Source organism: Acinonyx jubatus, chromosome A2 (assembly GCF_027475565.1).
Source record: "Acinonyx jubatus isolate Ajub_Pintada_27869175 chromosome A2, VMU_Ajub_asm_v1.0, whole genome shotgun sequence".
Taxonomy (NCBI): domain Eukaryota; kingdom Metazoa; phylum Chordata; class Mammalia; order Carnivora; family Felidae; genus Acinonyx; species Acinonyx jubatus.
The window spans coordinates 114,184,196-114,199,639 of NC_069383.1; the positions used below are offsets into that span (position 1 = coordinate 114,184,196).

The 15,444-nt window shown below is 43.7% G+C and overlaps 1 protein-coding gene across 3 annotated transcripts in view; it reads right to left on the bottom strand.

The window, feature by feature from the left end:
- HRH1 (histamine receptor H1) overlaps positions 1-15,444 on the bottom strand; it is a 78,040-nt gene that overhangs the window by 12,835 nt on the left and 49,761 nt on the right. The window contains exon 1 of one of the 3 annotated variants that reach the window (XM_053218942.1): positions 11,265-11,859. The exons of 1 other annotated variant lie outside the window; for it this stretch is intronic. In XM_053218942.1, the coding sequence (XP_053074917.1) occupies positions 11,265-11,310 (46 nt within the window). In that variant the 5' untranslated portion in view covers positions 11,311-11,859. Of the gene's footprint in view, positions 1-7,208; positions 7,412-11,264; positions 11,860-15,444 lie in introns of those variants that run through there. One more of the 3 variants, XM_015074655.3, reaches the window with a different exon arrangement.

Here is a 15,444-nt window from a genome sequence, read left to right on the forward strand (position 1 = left end):
AGGAAGGAATCTTTGAGAGTCATGGCAATGCCCTAAAATTGAATTCTGATGATGATTGTATAACTCTGGAAATTTACTAACAATAATTGAATTGTATGATTTACTTAGATGGGTGAATTTCATAGTATGTAAATTATATCTCAAAAAAGTTGATTAAAAAAAATTCAGTAGTTCAAGCAAGGGGCTGTCTAGGTTTCCATATCTCTGTCTGTTTTAAAAACCTATCTTCATACACTAGTATTGCTCCCTAAAAATACCTACCAGGCACTAGGATTTTTTTTAAAGGGGAGTAAAGAATGTTAGGCAAATAAGGATGAAACTAAGGTGGATCCTAACGGACCACTAGAGTTGGGCCACGGTTTTGACTCTGAGCTTCCCAGGAGCCAGAAAAAAGAAAACAGGATCAATTACAAGATTCTAGTGTCGTTTGCACGAAAGCAAAATAGTTGCTTAACAGAAAGACAGCTTTAGCTGGAACTGAGTTTTAGACAAAATAAATCTCGTGGTTTCTTGTGGAAGGAGCACAATGTTACACATAACTTCTTAATCCTTAGAAGTGGAATGGACGTGACTGAGCGACATCACCCGTCTCCTCCTGTGCCTCTGTGATCTTCTCTCATTGATAACTTGGCTTAAGACTTTGGGAGGTTCGACTTGTTTGTCTCTGCTTCCCATGCCCTACCCCTGGTGGGACAGGCTGGGATACTGAAATGAGGCCAGGGATGGGACAATGAAACAGAAGGAGTATAAAAATCTCAGCTCCATTCTCTCTTACTCTCTGGCCTTGAAAAGCAATGAACAAAAAGAAAAGTAAGATTTCAAAGGCTTCCTACATACCAGCATTGGGCTAGGAGGGTTTCTGTGTTGCTTCACTGAATCCTCACACTGACTTTATGATAAAGGGATCATTTTTTTTTTCTTCCATTTTAATGGTGTGGAAACAGAGATTTCTGGAGTTTATGGGGCTTGGTGTCCTGCACTAAGGTCCAAAAATGACTGAAGACCAAGTTCACTAAAGGCCCAAGTGATACCCACCTTCTAGGATATTTCAGTGGGCTTCAGACCTCCTGCTCTAGCTCACTCACCTTTTCACTCTAGTAAGAAAGAGAGAAGTGAATAGACACTTTAAATAAAGATTTCGTGGAATTGGAACTATGAACATCTGTGCTAACATTAGACAAAGACACTGCACACACCACCGGGCCCAGCATACACACACGTATCATTTCAGGACACGATGAATAATGTTTTATTTTTGTTCCAAATCCCTGGAGATTAAGCCTTGAGAAAGGCACTTTCGATGATCAAAGTTATCCAGTCTGTTCTCTTCTTGAGAGAGAGAAAAAAAGAAGTATTTATGATATTGAGGTAAATAAAAGAGCTGGCAGAAGAGAAAGGAGAAGTAGATGAGATGTTTATAAGAGAGTGCTCCTAGGTAATTGGGAGTTTCTTTAATGTCTGTCTCCTTCAGTCAAGTGACCTCACTGCAGCAGTCATCCCAGGACCACCACCTGGGGCTCCTCAGCGCCACCTGCTGGCCAAGCCCCCTACTGGTGCTGGGGCCAGGCTTGCGTCTAGCTAGACTGAGGTATGTGTGTATGGGGGCATTGGTGAGAGTGAACCATTCTGGCTGCTCGTTCCATTCTCATATGCATTCATTTATTCATCCATCCACCCACCCATCCACCTACCCACCCATCCATCCTCCCTTCCTTCCACCGATCCATCCATCCAAAAAATCCTTATTGAGGCATCAGGTACAGAAGTTATTACAGGTAAAGAATAGACACAACCCCAGCCCTCATGAAGCTTATGGCCTATATCAGTGGTTCTCAACCCTGGGTACCTGGAGACCTCTTAAAACATACTGACACATCTGGTTCAGGGGGGGATTGAGTACAGGTACTTTTCCCTATTTTTCTGCCAAATACAATGAAAAACCCTGAACATTATAATTAAAACAAACATAAGACAAGTCTAAAAGGTGGAGAGGCAAAGGCAGACCAGTTAGGAATCCCAGGACCCAAAGAATGACACAGTGATGAGTTCCCTGGGCTCTTGTTTGGCCCTATATATCTGAGACTTAGAGCTAAAAAGACAGGAAAGGGGCAGCCTAGCAAAATAGAAAACTTCTAGATGAAAACTGCTCTATTTGCAGCCAAACACCACAGAAAACACCAGAGCCGCGTTCCCATCCTGGCTAGCAGAGGCTGGGTGGAGCCAAGATGTCCCCCCTTGCCAGGCTACAAAGTAACCTGACCTTCCTGCTGGAGTGGTGGTCCTACAGTCCCTCGGAGGGACTTTCATCCTCCTCAGGCGGAGACAGGCCCTGTACCCCATCCCTCCAGAGTCAGTGGAGTCATGCGGAACAGTAAGGAGGCACCTCTACCCCTCCCAGCCAGGGAGTTATTCCTGGAGGCCTGGTAAGGAGCCAGAACTTCGCCTGCCTCAAAAGTAATGAAGAACCCTCCCTCTTCAGATGTCACAGAAGCTGAGCAGGGAACCTGGACTTCTACCCCCACCTGGAAGTAATGAGGCAGTACACCCTCCTCCCACTGCCCCCTGCTTCCCCTGCCAAAGAGGTGTCTCATAAAACAGAAAACTTAATATGATCCAGAGTCTCAAATGCACCCCTAAAATGCATGCATTTTAGTTGAAAATCATTTCTCATATGGAAAACTGGGAAGAGTTCATATCGAATTTTTTTTTAAAGCAATCATGATACCACTGCCAAGATGACAGGGATGCTAGGATGAGCCGACAAACATTTTAAAGTAACCATCATAAAAATGCTTCAATGTGCAAATGGGACCATGCTTGCAACACATGAAAAAATAGAAAATCTGGGCAAAGAAACAGAAGAAGAAGGAAAAAAAAGAACCAAATGGAAATTTTAGAACTGAAAAATCTGGTAACTGAAATAAAAACTCAATGGTTGGGCTCAACATCAGGATGGAGGGAACAGAGGAAAGAATCAGTAATTGGAAGACATAGAAACGACTCAATCTGAACATCAGAAGGAAAACAGTCTAGAAGAAAAAAAAAAAAAAAAGAACAGAGCCCCAGGTATCTGTGGGACTGTATAACAAAAGACCTAACATTCATGTAGTCATAGTCCTGGAAGTTGACAAGAAAAAGAGTGGGGATGAAAAGGTACCTGAAGAAATAGTGGCTGAAAACTCCCTACATTTGGTAAGAGACATAAACCTACAGAATCAAGAAGCTGGGTGAACCTCAAACAGGATAACCCTCTCTCAAAACCCACACCAGGACACACAGTTATTAAACTTTGGAAAACTAAAGGAAAAAGTCTTAAAAGCAGCCAGAGAAAAACACCTTACCATGAGAAAGACAGTAGATTTCTCACCAGAAAATATGGAGATGCAAAGGAAGTGATACAATATTTTCAGATGCCAAAGGAAAAGAAATGTCAACTCAGAATCTTACGCTCAGCGACAATACCCTTACGGAATAACAGGAAATCAATACATTTCCAAAAGAAGAACTTGTATGCTAAAAACTACAGAATGCTGATGAAAGAAATAAAGGATCTAAATAAATGGGGAGATACGCAGTGCTCACGGATTAGAAGATTCAGCATAGTAAATGTGTTAACTCTCCCCAAATCAATGTACAGATTTAATGGCATTCCTATCCAAATCTCAGCAAGATGCCTTGTAGATACAGAGGAGACCATTCTAAAATTTATAGGGAAAGACAAAGGAACTGGAATAGGTAAAATTATTTTTTAAAAGAAGAATAAAATGGGAGCAATCAGACTACCTGATTTTAAGACGGATTATATAGCTACAATAATCAAGACCATAGCATTGGTGGAGGGGTAGACACAGACCAATGGAACAGAATAGAGAACCAAGAAACACACCTGCACAAATATGCCCAGGAGATTTTTGACACAGGTGCAAAATCAATTTACCTGGAGGAAAGGTGTGTTCAACAGATGGAGTTAGACCAGTTGGATATCCATAGGCAAAAAAGAAAATGGACCCTCACTCGGAACCTCATACTTCATAAGAAAATGAACCCAAAGTGGTTCACAGACTTAAATGTAAAACATGAAACCATAAACCTTTTAGAAAAATTTATTAGAGGAAATCTTCAAGGTCCAGGGCTAAGCAAAGAGTTCTTAGACTTGACACCAAAAGCGTGACCCATAAAGAGAAAAACTGATGAACTGGATGGATCTCTCCTTCTGTGATTTCCCTACTCCCATTATAATCTTTGCTGCATCAATGTGTTTTTTGTACCATCATTTACTTGATGTATATTTTTAACAGATCCACTTTTTTTTTAAAGCTCAAGTTTATTTTACTACCATATATAAAAAGCCAGTCTTCTGTTTTTGTTTTTTGTTGTTTTTTTTTTTGCCATTTACTAGAAGCTTTATATTAAAATAAATAGGATGACAACAAAACAATGTGATTAAATTCTAGCCAGATATTTTGAGGAAGGTTCTTCATTTAAAAAAAAAGATGAATACTTGCAATATAAGTATTAAAGATCTACCTGCACTAAATTGAGACCCTCCTGCAGGTAATCAGAAGAAATGAAAACCAACGTGACTCAATATTAATCAACGCCGTGACGGTGTGCAATTTATAGTCACTTCAGGTACCACCTAAAATGTGGCAAGCACTGTTTTAACTCTCATCACACCATCATTACGCTCCTAAATGTTAAGGAAAAGTCCAAATTCTTTAGGCTGCTGGCATGATGTTGTATACTCCAATAATAATGAAACCACTGTCCCCAGACACCCCAAGTTCTTTCAGCCTTCAAGCTCTACACATGTTATTCCCTCCTTGTGGAAGAGGATGTACCTTTAGAATGGGGACCTCATTTTCGTACACTATTCTCTCCTTCGGGGCCTACCTCAGAGCCTGCCTGCAACAACCAGGCGAGGAGGATGAAAAGGAGAAAGAGAGGGATGGAAAGGTCATTAAAGAAGACAGGAAGAAAAGAACAGAAGGGAGGAAGACAGGAAGGAAGAAAAGGATGGAGGAAGGAAGGAAGATGATGAACTTCTCTTTTCAAAGTTTGTTTGTTTGTTTACGTAATCTCTACACCCAATGTGGGGCTTGAACCCATGACCCTGAGATTGAGAGTCACAGTCTCTTCTGACTGAGTCAGCCAGGCACCCCTGAACTTTTATTTCTCATACAAAACTCATGTTAAAATTTCCTTCCTCTTTGAAGCTTTCCTATATCCTTTAGCCACATGTAAACATTTCTTCCTGCGGATTCCCACAGTATTGTTTCCATATCTCCATTAAGGCATTTAATGTTCTGTATTCTCATGGATGGATGGATGGATGGATGAGTGAGAGAGGGAGTGAATGAATGAATGAATTAATTAATTAATTAATTAATTCAGGTATCCTTCACTTAGACTTTGATCCTTATAAGGGCAGGGACAATATGATATTCACCTATTATTCCAGTACCTAGCCCATAGGTTCTTAACTGTGGCTGCACACTGGAATCCCACAGGGAGACTTAACAAACCAAAAACCACTAATGTCTGGTTCTCACCCTCACAAATGATTCTGATTTTGATTGGCATGTGGTCTGAGTATCAGGATTTTTGAAAACTCTTCAGATGCAGCCAAGACTATGAACCATTGCCTAATCCAAAGCTGAATGGCAGGAGGAGCTGAGTAAATGATGAATGAGTGAATGGATGAATTCTTTTTAACACATCACAATCCTGACCTAATGTGACCATTTTCAGGGCTTCTTGTTATGCTAATTCATTAATATATTCAGGAACTATTAATTAAGCAATGATGCGGTACCAGGTGTTATGCTAGGCCAAGCTGCTGGAGATGGAAACATGAGTAAGGCTCCCACTTCTCCCCCTGTTCCAATGTGCCTTTGGGAAGGCTGGGGCTGTGTCCTTGTTCATCCAAGAACTTTCTGTCCTGCTGGTTAATTGGTCAGTACCAACAGCAATCATCTCCCCAGTGACTGACTGCAAACCTTACATGTGGCTGCTTCCTTCTGCAAATGTAAGGACAGACTCTATAAATTCCCAGAGAGAAACTTCCTGGAGGGTATGTGTGAGTCAACAGACCAAAAAGAAAGTGGTCCTGTCTAGATGTCTCCAAGCACTGCAGAAGTGACAGGCGAGTCTCTCAGGTGAAACCCTGTCCTACTCAAATAAACTTCCTTCCCGGTGTGTAGTTACACAAAGAAAATCCAAGGCCCTAGGGTAGGGTATTAAAATCTAAACTACCCCACAGTTAAAGGGAATTTCCTTCCCAACTGCTGGCCTCTCGTACTTAGAGCTGCTTTAAGATTTGCACCACAGATTGCTAAAAAGCAGAGATAATGGCCATTTGGGCCACTGCTGCTCTGGTTCAGACGCAGATAATATCTCTGCTCAACTGTTTAACAGCTTCCTAAATAGTCATCCTGATTCTGATCTGGGTCCCCTCAACCCATCCTACACGCAGAAGCCACATAATCTTTCTAAAAACCACACATCCAATCACCTCTTTCTCCCAATGAATCTCTAATGGCTTGCCATGGCTGCCAGGCCACAAATAGGACACACAGGATAACCCCCACCTCCCCATTTGGCAACCCAAATGAAACTGGGCTGTCTTGTGTCCAGTCTATCCATGGTACTACATTCAGAAGAGATTCAAGTCCAACATCCAGGAAGAAAACAGCTGGAAAATAACTTAAACATTTACCAAAGATTCTAAGAGAGGTAAAATCAAAAACAAAAACAAAAACAAAACAAAACAACTCCCACAGTACCTCTTCTCCCATCCATTACCCTACTGTGCCACTTCCTGTGTCAGCTGCTTGCCAGCAAATCTCCCTTTCTCCCCTCAAAAACCGTAGCTTGCATTTGTTCCCTCTTCGCATTTTTTCTATCTTCCACACACCAATCTTTCTGACCTAGCTGAAGGGCACCTTGCACTTCTAATATAAATCCACTTCGCTTTCTTGGTGCCTTGTCTTCTTTGCCCATTACTCCGATCAGCACCACAGAAGCCCCAAAGAGAAGTACTCAAAACCATAGTCTACTCTGGAAACCGAGGGAGAGGGCCAGGCAGTGTGGCGCTTTGCATGTTAAAATCTTTGACCTCACACAAGAGCCTTTTCCAAGGGGACCCAACTTCCCTCTTCGATACTCCACTTTGTCTCCACAGGCCTGGCTCTCGCACACCCTCATACCTTTGCAAATGCTGTTCTCTCTGCCTGGGCTGCCTGTTCCCTCTCTTCTCCGCCTGGCAATACACTCAATTAATGCTTTACAACCAGCTCTGATGTCACTTCCTTTAAGGCTGAGTTCTACTAGACGGGGCTCCTTGGCTTCCTTCCCTAGGTTTTTTCTGAACTTTGTACAGACCTCTGTTGTAACCCTTGTCAAGCTGGGTTGTAATACCTTAATTACTGATCAGACTTTTTCATTAGACCGTGGGTGCCAAATTTAAGTCTGAGTCATCTCTGTGCCCTCAGCCCCAAGAACCAGGGAGCTGCTCAAGAAACAGTTACTGAATGCTCTAGAAATATGCTCCAGCTATGAGTGCTACAGAAAAGCATTTCCCTGTGTCCTCCCCTCTGCTCATTAGCCTGGGAGCACTTGTCACAGTGGGGCTTGAGAGGTCTGCCCTGGCACTCACAGGGCTATGCCTGCGTGCCCTCCCTTGTCTGGCCAGCCCTCCAAAGGGTAGTCTGTCCCTCTCTCTGACCCTGCCAGGCCTGGTTCTCACCTAGCCAAAAATAAAAGGAGCTAAAGGCAGCCCAGCAATTAGGCATGAGAATGTAATAAAGGCATCCAGACTTGAAGAAGTAAAACCTCTCTGTTTGCAGATGACAAGATCTTACATACACAAAATCCCAAGGATTCTATAAGAAAACGATCAAAGCTAATAAACGATTTTAGGGGGCCTATGTCCTCAATCTGGGATGGGAAGGGCCCTACTGCCACTGGATCCACCTTCCTGTGTCATTTGCCATCACACCTTCCTTTCCATGGCTCTTTGCACCAGCACATGGAGTGTCCTGTTCAAGGCTGCCTGCTTTGCCCTCAGGGTGCTGTATCTGGGCAGTGCCTTTGTCTGGAATGTTTCTCTCCCACCATTGCCTTATTTGTAAACCCTAGAAATAAGAGCTACATCTATTGAGGTTAAGTGTTCATCATGTCTAATCTCACAGCAACCCCATCAGGAAGGAACTATCATTATCACCCACATTTTTCATATGAAACTCTGTTCCTGTCCCTTGCCCAGACTCCATGGTTCCATGGCCCAGCTGGGCTTTGAATCCAGGGCTTCCAGACTCCAACATCCAAGTTCCTAACTAAAAATCTGGGAAGATAAGAGAGGACCCATTCCCCTGGATAGATGTGTCTTTTCCCTTCCTAATGCCAAGGCTGGCGTTTAGTGCTGACTCTGCAGCGTGGTCATTTGTCTGGAGCTTTTCTCTTTCCTGTTAGGCAGGAGGTTCCTTGGCAACAGGAGCCATGCCCTCATCAGCTTTATAGCCTCATATGCCAGCACTGCTCAGCACACAGTAGGTACACATATTGTAGGGCATCAGCAAGGATGGAACAATACAGTGGGGGAACAATACACTAAGGAGAACATATGTCTGTTCTTTTTTGCATGTACAGGAGAGATGACATCACTCATATGTGGGGGACGAGGCTAATCTGGCAGGCACACGTTGTGGTGGGGGGAAGGCTGTCCCCTTCCCTGCTGATGCTCCCCGTGCATCCAATCCCCATCCTCTGCAAATCTGCAGAGGACCCACCCTAAAGAGAAGAGCCCATTCTTCGTGGCACAGGATTTGTCCACTCATGTTTGTTTACTGTGTGTCTGGCTCATAGTAGGTGCTTGGTAAATATTTGTTGAATGAATTTGCTGTGTGACTTTCAGCTTCTCTGGACCTCCTCTGTCAAACAAAGGGGTTGCACTAGATCAGATGCTTTCAAATCCCACACCACTTTCCTTGGTAGTTCAACTACTGGTTCTTATATTAAAAAAAAAAGTTTATAATCAGATAAAAGCAGATTGCTCTGACTAGTGGGGGAGGAATGGGGGTCCCAGAGCCCTATCTGCTTGACTCTTGCGACCTTCTTTGCCCCAGTATGCCCAGAAATTCCTCAGAGTACAGTTTGATAACAATTGAGCTAGAGGAACTCTAAAAGTCCTTATGGCTATAAAATTCAGACTTCTCTTGAAGGAACATCTGCATTTTAGAGAGTGGCTCTGAAAATGGAAAACCCTCTCTGACACATTTGGACAACTATCATCGCATGTCTAATGTGCTTGAATGGTGGAATGTGAGGCACCTTGATTGGAAGGGAGAGGTGGATGTCTCAGGATGGAGGATGGATTCTTCCCAGTGCCTTGACACCACACTGGTATAGAGGACCACTTGCTCTGCCTGGACATGTATGTAATTTGGCCCTGGCCACACAATGTGTCAGCAGTCAGCAACCTGAACCACTGTACTTTCTTGTCAGCCTCCCATCTTTTTCCTAAATGGGAATCTGCTTCAATCCTACTTTTTTCCACTGCTTTTTTTCCCCTCTTTCTGTTTGCCAGAACTCAGTAAAACCTCCACTGATTGTAACAATTTAAATAGAGCAGTAAACTCAGGAAGTTGAACAAATGGATGAATGACAGGCAAATAGCCTTAGATTGTGGTATTTCAGTTAAAATTCCATACAACTCTTGGGTTTTATAATAACATGGGAACCACTTAGCTTCTTATGAAAACAACCACAGACACTAGGAAATAATCATAGTCTTCATAAATGGTTACCAAGAGAACCTTCCTAATCCAGGGAAGTTACAGCTGTGAATATACAGCATGTTTTGGTTCCTTGTCTTGACCCAACCCTGGCTGTCCCTCACCCCCACCCTGACCCTTGCCTCCTGCTGCTTTGTTATTCCCCCAGTTCCTGAGCCCAGGGTGTAGATGTTAAAGAGAGGTGTTAGCTAACTGCCATCAGAACAACTACACAATAATTGGAATAAAGGATTAATGGACAATTTGAAGGAGAAACTGATATAATCATGTTCAGAGTGGCATCACTCAAAGGGTGGAAGCAATCCACCAACAGATGAATGAATAAACACAATGTGGTCTGTGCATATAATGGAATATCATTCAGCCTCAAAAAGGAATGAAATTCTGATACATACTACAACCGAGATGAGCCTAGAGGAAATTGTACTAAGTGAAAAAGCAAGTCACAAAAGACAAACATTGTATGATTCTATCCTTAGGGCAAATCTGTGGAGACAGAAAGTCCAATGATGGTTGCCAAGGCTAGGGAAAGGGGGAATGGGAAGTTAGTGTTTGATGGGTACAGAGGTTTAATTTTGTAAGATGAAAAAGGTTCTAGAGATGGATGGTGGTGATGGCTGCATGATAATGTGAATACACTTAATGTTGCTGAACTATACACATAAAAATGGTGAAAATATAAGTTTTATGTTATGTTCATTTTTCCACAATAAGAGAGAAAGAGAAAGAAAGACAGAAAGACAGAAAGGAAAAGAGAGAAAGAAAGAAAAGAAAAGAAATGAAAAAAGAAAAGAAAGGAAGGAATGAAGAGAGAGAGAAAGAGAAAAAGAGAAAGAAAGAAAGAAAGAAAGAAAGAAAGAAAGAAAGAAAGAAAGAAAGAAAAAGGAAGGGAGGGAAGGGAAGGGAAGGGAAGGGAAGGGAAGGGAAGGGAAGGGAAGGGAAGGGAGAGAAACAGGTCAAACAACTCCTTGCAGCATTCTGGGGTGGGGAGGTGTCTAACATGAAAGGATTTGTCAGTTGAAGGGGATTCTTAGAATCTTCCTGAGAATTCAAGGTAGATTGAATGTGAATGTCTAGTAGATGCCAGTGCACTGACTGAATTATATTTTACATTTTCTTACGAACTCCTATTCACATGTCCAGATATTCAGGGAGCAGCAACCTCAGTGACTCCTCCATCTGACTTAGTCTCTCCTCTCAGTACAGTCAAGGAATCAAGGGTTGGCTGTCTCTTTCCCTGTCCTGAGGAAGCAGGATTGTGAAGGACACTGGCTAGGAAAAACGACTATGAGAGGCAGGGAACCCTTTCCGGGTCACTGCTCTGCACTTGTCTGTTCTTTAAGCTCACACAGCCTGGTAAAGGCAGTAGAAAGGTGGGAGAGGCAAACAAGGCTTGTGGGAGGCAGCCCAAGCCTAGAAGGGTAAAAGTAGCACTATTTTCCCGACATAAGACAACAGGAAGCAATTTACTGTCTCCGTCTTGTGTCTCCAGCGCATTTTCACCTGCTACAGGCATGCACAGGAAGGCATTGGGGACTCCACACCTCTCACTGCCTGCTGCTTCCTGGGGCCACGGGAGGCTCTGCTCTGTTGGAGGAAAAACAAGTATGAGCAGGTTCAGCCCCGAGTGCCACAGGTCCCAGCAAGCAGCTACCAGCCTCAGTGATAGTTCTTACAGAGGACAGGATTTTCAGGAGAATCAGGAGGCACTGGACCTCAGACAAGCGACTTTGGCAAAATCACCAAGCACGTCAGGGGTGGAGGTGAACACTTCACCTGGGGCTCCTTACCCCCAGGTCTGCTTCTTTCCAGGACCACCAACTCACATTTATAGCTCTTACTAGAATCCAGGTGTGGTGCTAGGGGATTATACGCATTGTCTTGTTAAATGGCCAGCACAATGCTAGGAGCTAAGTACTTTTAAAATTTCTTTTCCAGATAAGGAAACCAGGGTTTAGAGAGGTTAAGTAATGGTCACAGGTCACAGAGCTGACAGGAGGCAGAACCTGAATTTTTATCTGATTGTATACAATACCTCCTCACTTCTTACTTTAAAAGCGTTTTTTTAACGGAAAAAAAAAAAAAAAAAAAAAGCAAGCCTGACCAGTCCCTGAACTCTCTGCCTCCTGTGTCTTTGCTCACGCAGCTTTTTGTCGCACCACCATTCTATAAAATGTACTGACCTCCTGACCTGCTGAGATCCTGCCCAACCCAAAGGCCCAGCTCAAGTGCTACCCCTACTGAGGTGCTTTTCTGATTCCTACCACCTGACCCGGTCAGAACCTCTGTCATCTCTCAGCATGACAGCCTTTTGCACACTTCTTTCCTTTTCTTTAGTACATTCTATCTTAATTTTTTGGTCTAAGTAATAATAGTCTAAGGTCAGTTATCACCAGGGAGCACTTGTATTGTGTTGGCCATGCAAAGGACTTACATTTAATATGTAAGCCTCTATTATCATTGTCCGTTTTATAGACTTGGAAACTGCTAAGAAGCTCAAGGTCACCCAGTTAGCAAGAAACAAAGCTAGGCATTCATTCAATCGAGTAATCAATCAATATTAAGGGTCTATAATACACTAGACATATACTAGATGTTGGGAAAATAGCAGTAACCAAGTCAGACAAAGTTCCCATCCATTCTGGTGGGCAGAGCCAGTTTATAAAAAAACAAAAAAACAAAACAGTAAATAAATACTACATTAGGCAGTGATAAATGCTCTGAGAAAACAAGAGGGTTATTATGGCTGGGGTCGGTGTGCTATTGTATAAAGGATGGTCAGGGTGATGTGGTGGCACTTGGGCAGAGGCCTAAGGAAGTGAGGGAATGAGTTATGCGAAGGTCTAGAAGAAAGAGCATCACAGGAGGCGGGAACCGCCTGTGCAAAGGCCCTGGGGTGGACACATCTTTCACATGTTTGATAAACACCAAGGATATCAGTATGGCTGGAGCTGAGTGACAGAGGAAGGCAGAGGAGTGGCAGGGATTAGTTCACATGGGGCCTTGCAGATGTGGTAGGTACTTTGGTTTTGACTTTGAGTGAGATGAGAAGCTGCTGGAAGATGGTTCCCAGAACCCATGCTCTTCATTACTATGCCATACGGTCTGATTGTTATTTGAATGAATGCCCAAAGGTACTTGTGGACATTTTCTCATTAAAACCAGCATGATGGCAGCTAGATAGCCTGACAACAACCCCGATCTAACAGGGATGGCATGACCATCCCTTTGGTTGTCAGGAGAGTCTGTGGCCCCCACAGCACAGGACTGGTGAGGTCCTGTGATGGCCTCAGTGGGTCCTCTAACTGGACTCGGCAAAGTGTAAACTTGCTAGGCCTGTCCCTGGGGTGGTCTCAGCCCCTCCATGAAATGTGTCCTTCGCTTGAAAGAAGCAGAGAGAAAAAGGTAACTTCTGTAATGACTCACCAGAGAGAAATGCAAATTGTGTCCAGGCTGGAAAACAATCCATGTGAAAGTCACACATTGGCTTCCAGAATATATATATACAAAGCTTTTTCTTTTTCCTTCTCATTAGAAGTATGTCAGAGCCTTCTCACATAGACTGCCTCACAGCATGACAGAGACCAAGTCCTGAAATTCCTGCCTTGCCTTTGTTCCTGCTGCAGTTCTTTCTGAGGCAAAAATACAGTCCTGGGGATGTGGCCAGGCCCCTGCCCCTGAGCCTGACTGGCAAGTTCCATCTGACAGCAGTAGGCACATGCTCTGGTGGTCCTAGGACAATCCTGGTTGCAAATATTCTCCTGAAGGGTACCCCCCTACGAACCAACCATTCCCCAACTCTGGAGGCCACAGGAACCACTGAAGAGCCTGTCAAAAGGCAGGTTTCGGGGAACTGGACCCAGGAGGTCTGGCATGAGGCCCAGAAGCTGCATTTCACATAAGGAGTCCCGGATGATTCTGATCTGAGACACTGCCCCAAACCATAGGAACAAGGCCAGGAGCTGCATGCATCTAAGCTTACAGGAAGTGGCCCCAGATCCTTTCTCAAGAAGGATGTTTCGGTTCCTGGCAGGGCTGAGAACTCTCCTGGGCAAATCTCAGCAGAGAAGAATCTTGAAAGCCCACTCCTTGCTGAGGTCCATCCCAGTGCTCTGCATTTATTATCCTGACTTGAGCTTCCAACACTGCCCACGGTTTGCTCTTTGGGTCCTGAGGCCCACGCCCTGGGGTCTGGAGCTGCCCTGCCTACGGCCAGAACTGGGGCGGGTGTCAGACCTGCTCTGGTGTGAAAGGTAAAACAAGGTCTCATCCTGATTATGAAATACTATTTCATTTCTCATTGTGCTGAATTGATGTGGCGGCAATAACGTACTCCCCTAGCAGCTGGAAACAAAAGAGCTCAATGGGCAACCTCTGTGATTATTATAATCACTGGAATAGGGGGCCACTAGCTCTAGCCCCTGGCTGGCACCCCCTTCCTCAGGATTTACAACGTTGGCTTGAGAGCTCTGTTTGCTGCTTGCTTTAGGCACCAAATTTGCTAATTAAAAATTTCCCATGGTGCGTTCATTTTTATCTCTGGTCTAAGGAATTCTCCTCCCCAAGCCTTCTCTTTTGTTATTTCTAATCTCTTCACTTGCTTGCTTGATATTTTCTCTTATCCTGCTTTCTTTTTTTCCTCATAGCACCCAGCACTACTGAAACAGATTTAGTTGCTTGCTACTTTATCTTCTATCTCAATCCCCCTAGCAGGTAAGCTCGTTGGGAGCTGACCTTTTATCTTGTTCATCGCTGGATTTTGATGCTTGGCACATAACAGGCACTGCATCAATATTTGCTGAGTGAATGAATAAGTGAATGAATGATGTTATTATACTGAGAGTCCATGGAATTATCTCTAACTCCATGGTGCTCCATTCATTGGATCCAGGGGTCTTTGGGGGACTAAATGAATATACCAAAAATAGGACGTTTATTTAGTAGTTACTATGTACCAGGTGCATACATTATTTGTGGTTTTGTCCTCAAAGCAGTTTTTCAAAGTGGAGATTATGAACCCCAATTATGAGATGTAAAGCCAAAGACAAAGCCACAGAGCTGGTAAGGGCAGAGGGGGGATTCAAACCCAAGTCATCTAATGCTAAGGTCTTCACTCTACCCATAAAGAGCTGGACTAGATTCTATCTACCTTGTGTTGACATTGGGATAGGATCCAGAGGCAAGCACGACATACCCCTACCCTCCACAAGTCATGTCTACAGTCTATCTGGGGAGGCAGCAGAGTGACAATGGGCAGGGAATTGGAGTTAGCCTCCCAATCAGAGCTCCATCTCTTACTAGCTGAGCCTCAGGATCTTCCTCTGTAAAATGGAGTTAATAATTACTTCCCTGTAGGGATGTTCCACTGACACAATACACAAAGAGAGTATACTGAACAGAGCTTGGCATGTAGTAGAAACTCAATAGACAACTGGGCTGATTGGCTACCGCTGGAGAGACAAAACTCACATGAAAGTGCTGATCTAGCCCACTGGTTCCCAAACTTGTCTTCACGGAAGATGCCATGGACTGAATGCGTCCCCTCGATTCACATGTTGAAGCCCTAACTCCAATGTGATGGTATTTGGACATGGAGCTTTTAGGAGATAATGAGGTTTAGAGGAGGTTGTGAGAGTAGAGACCCCATGAT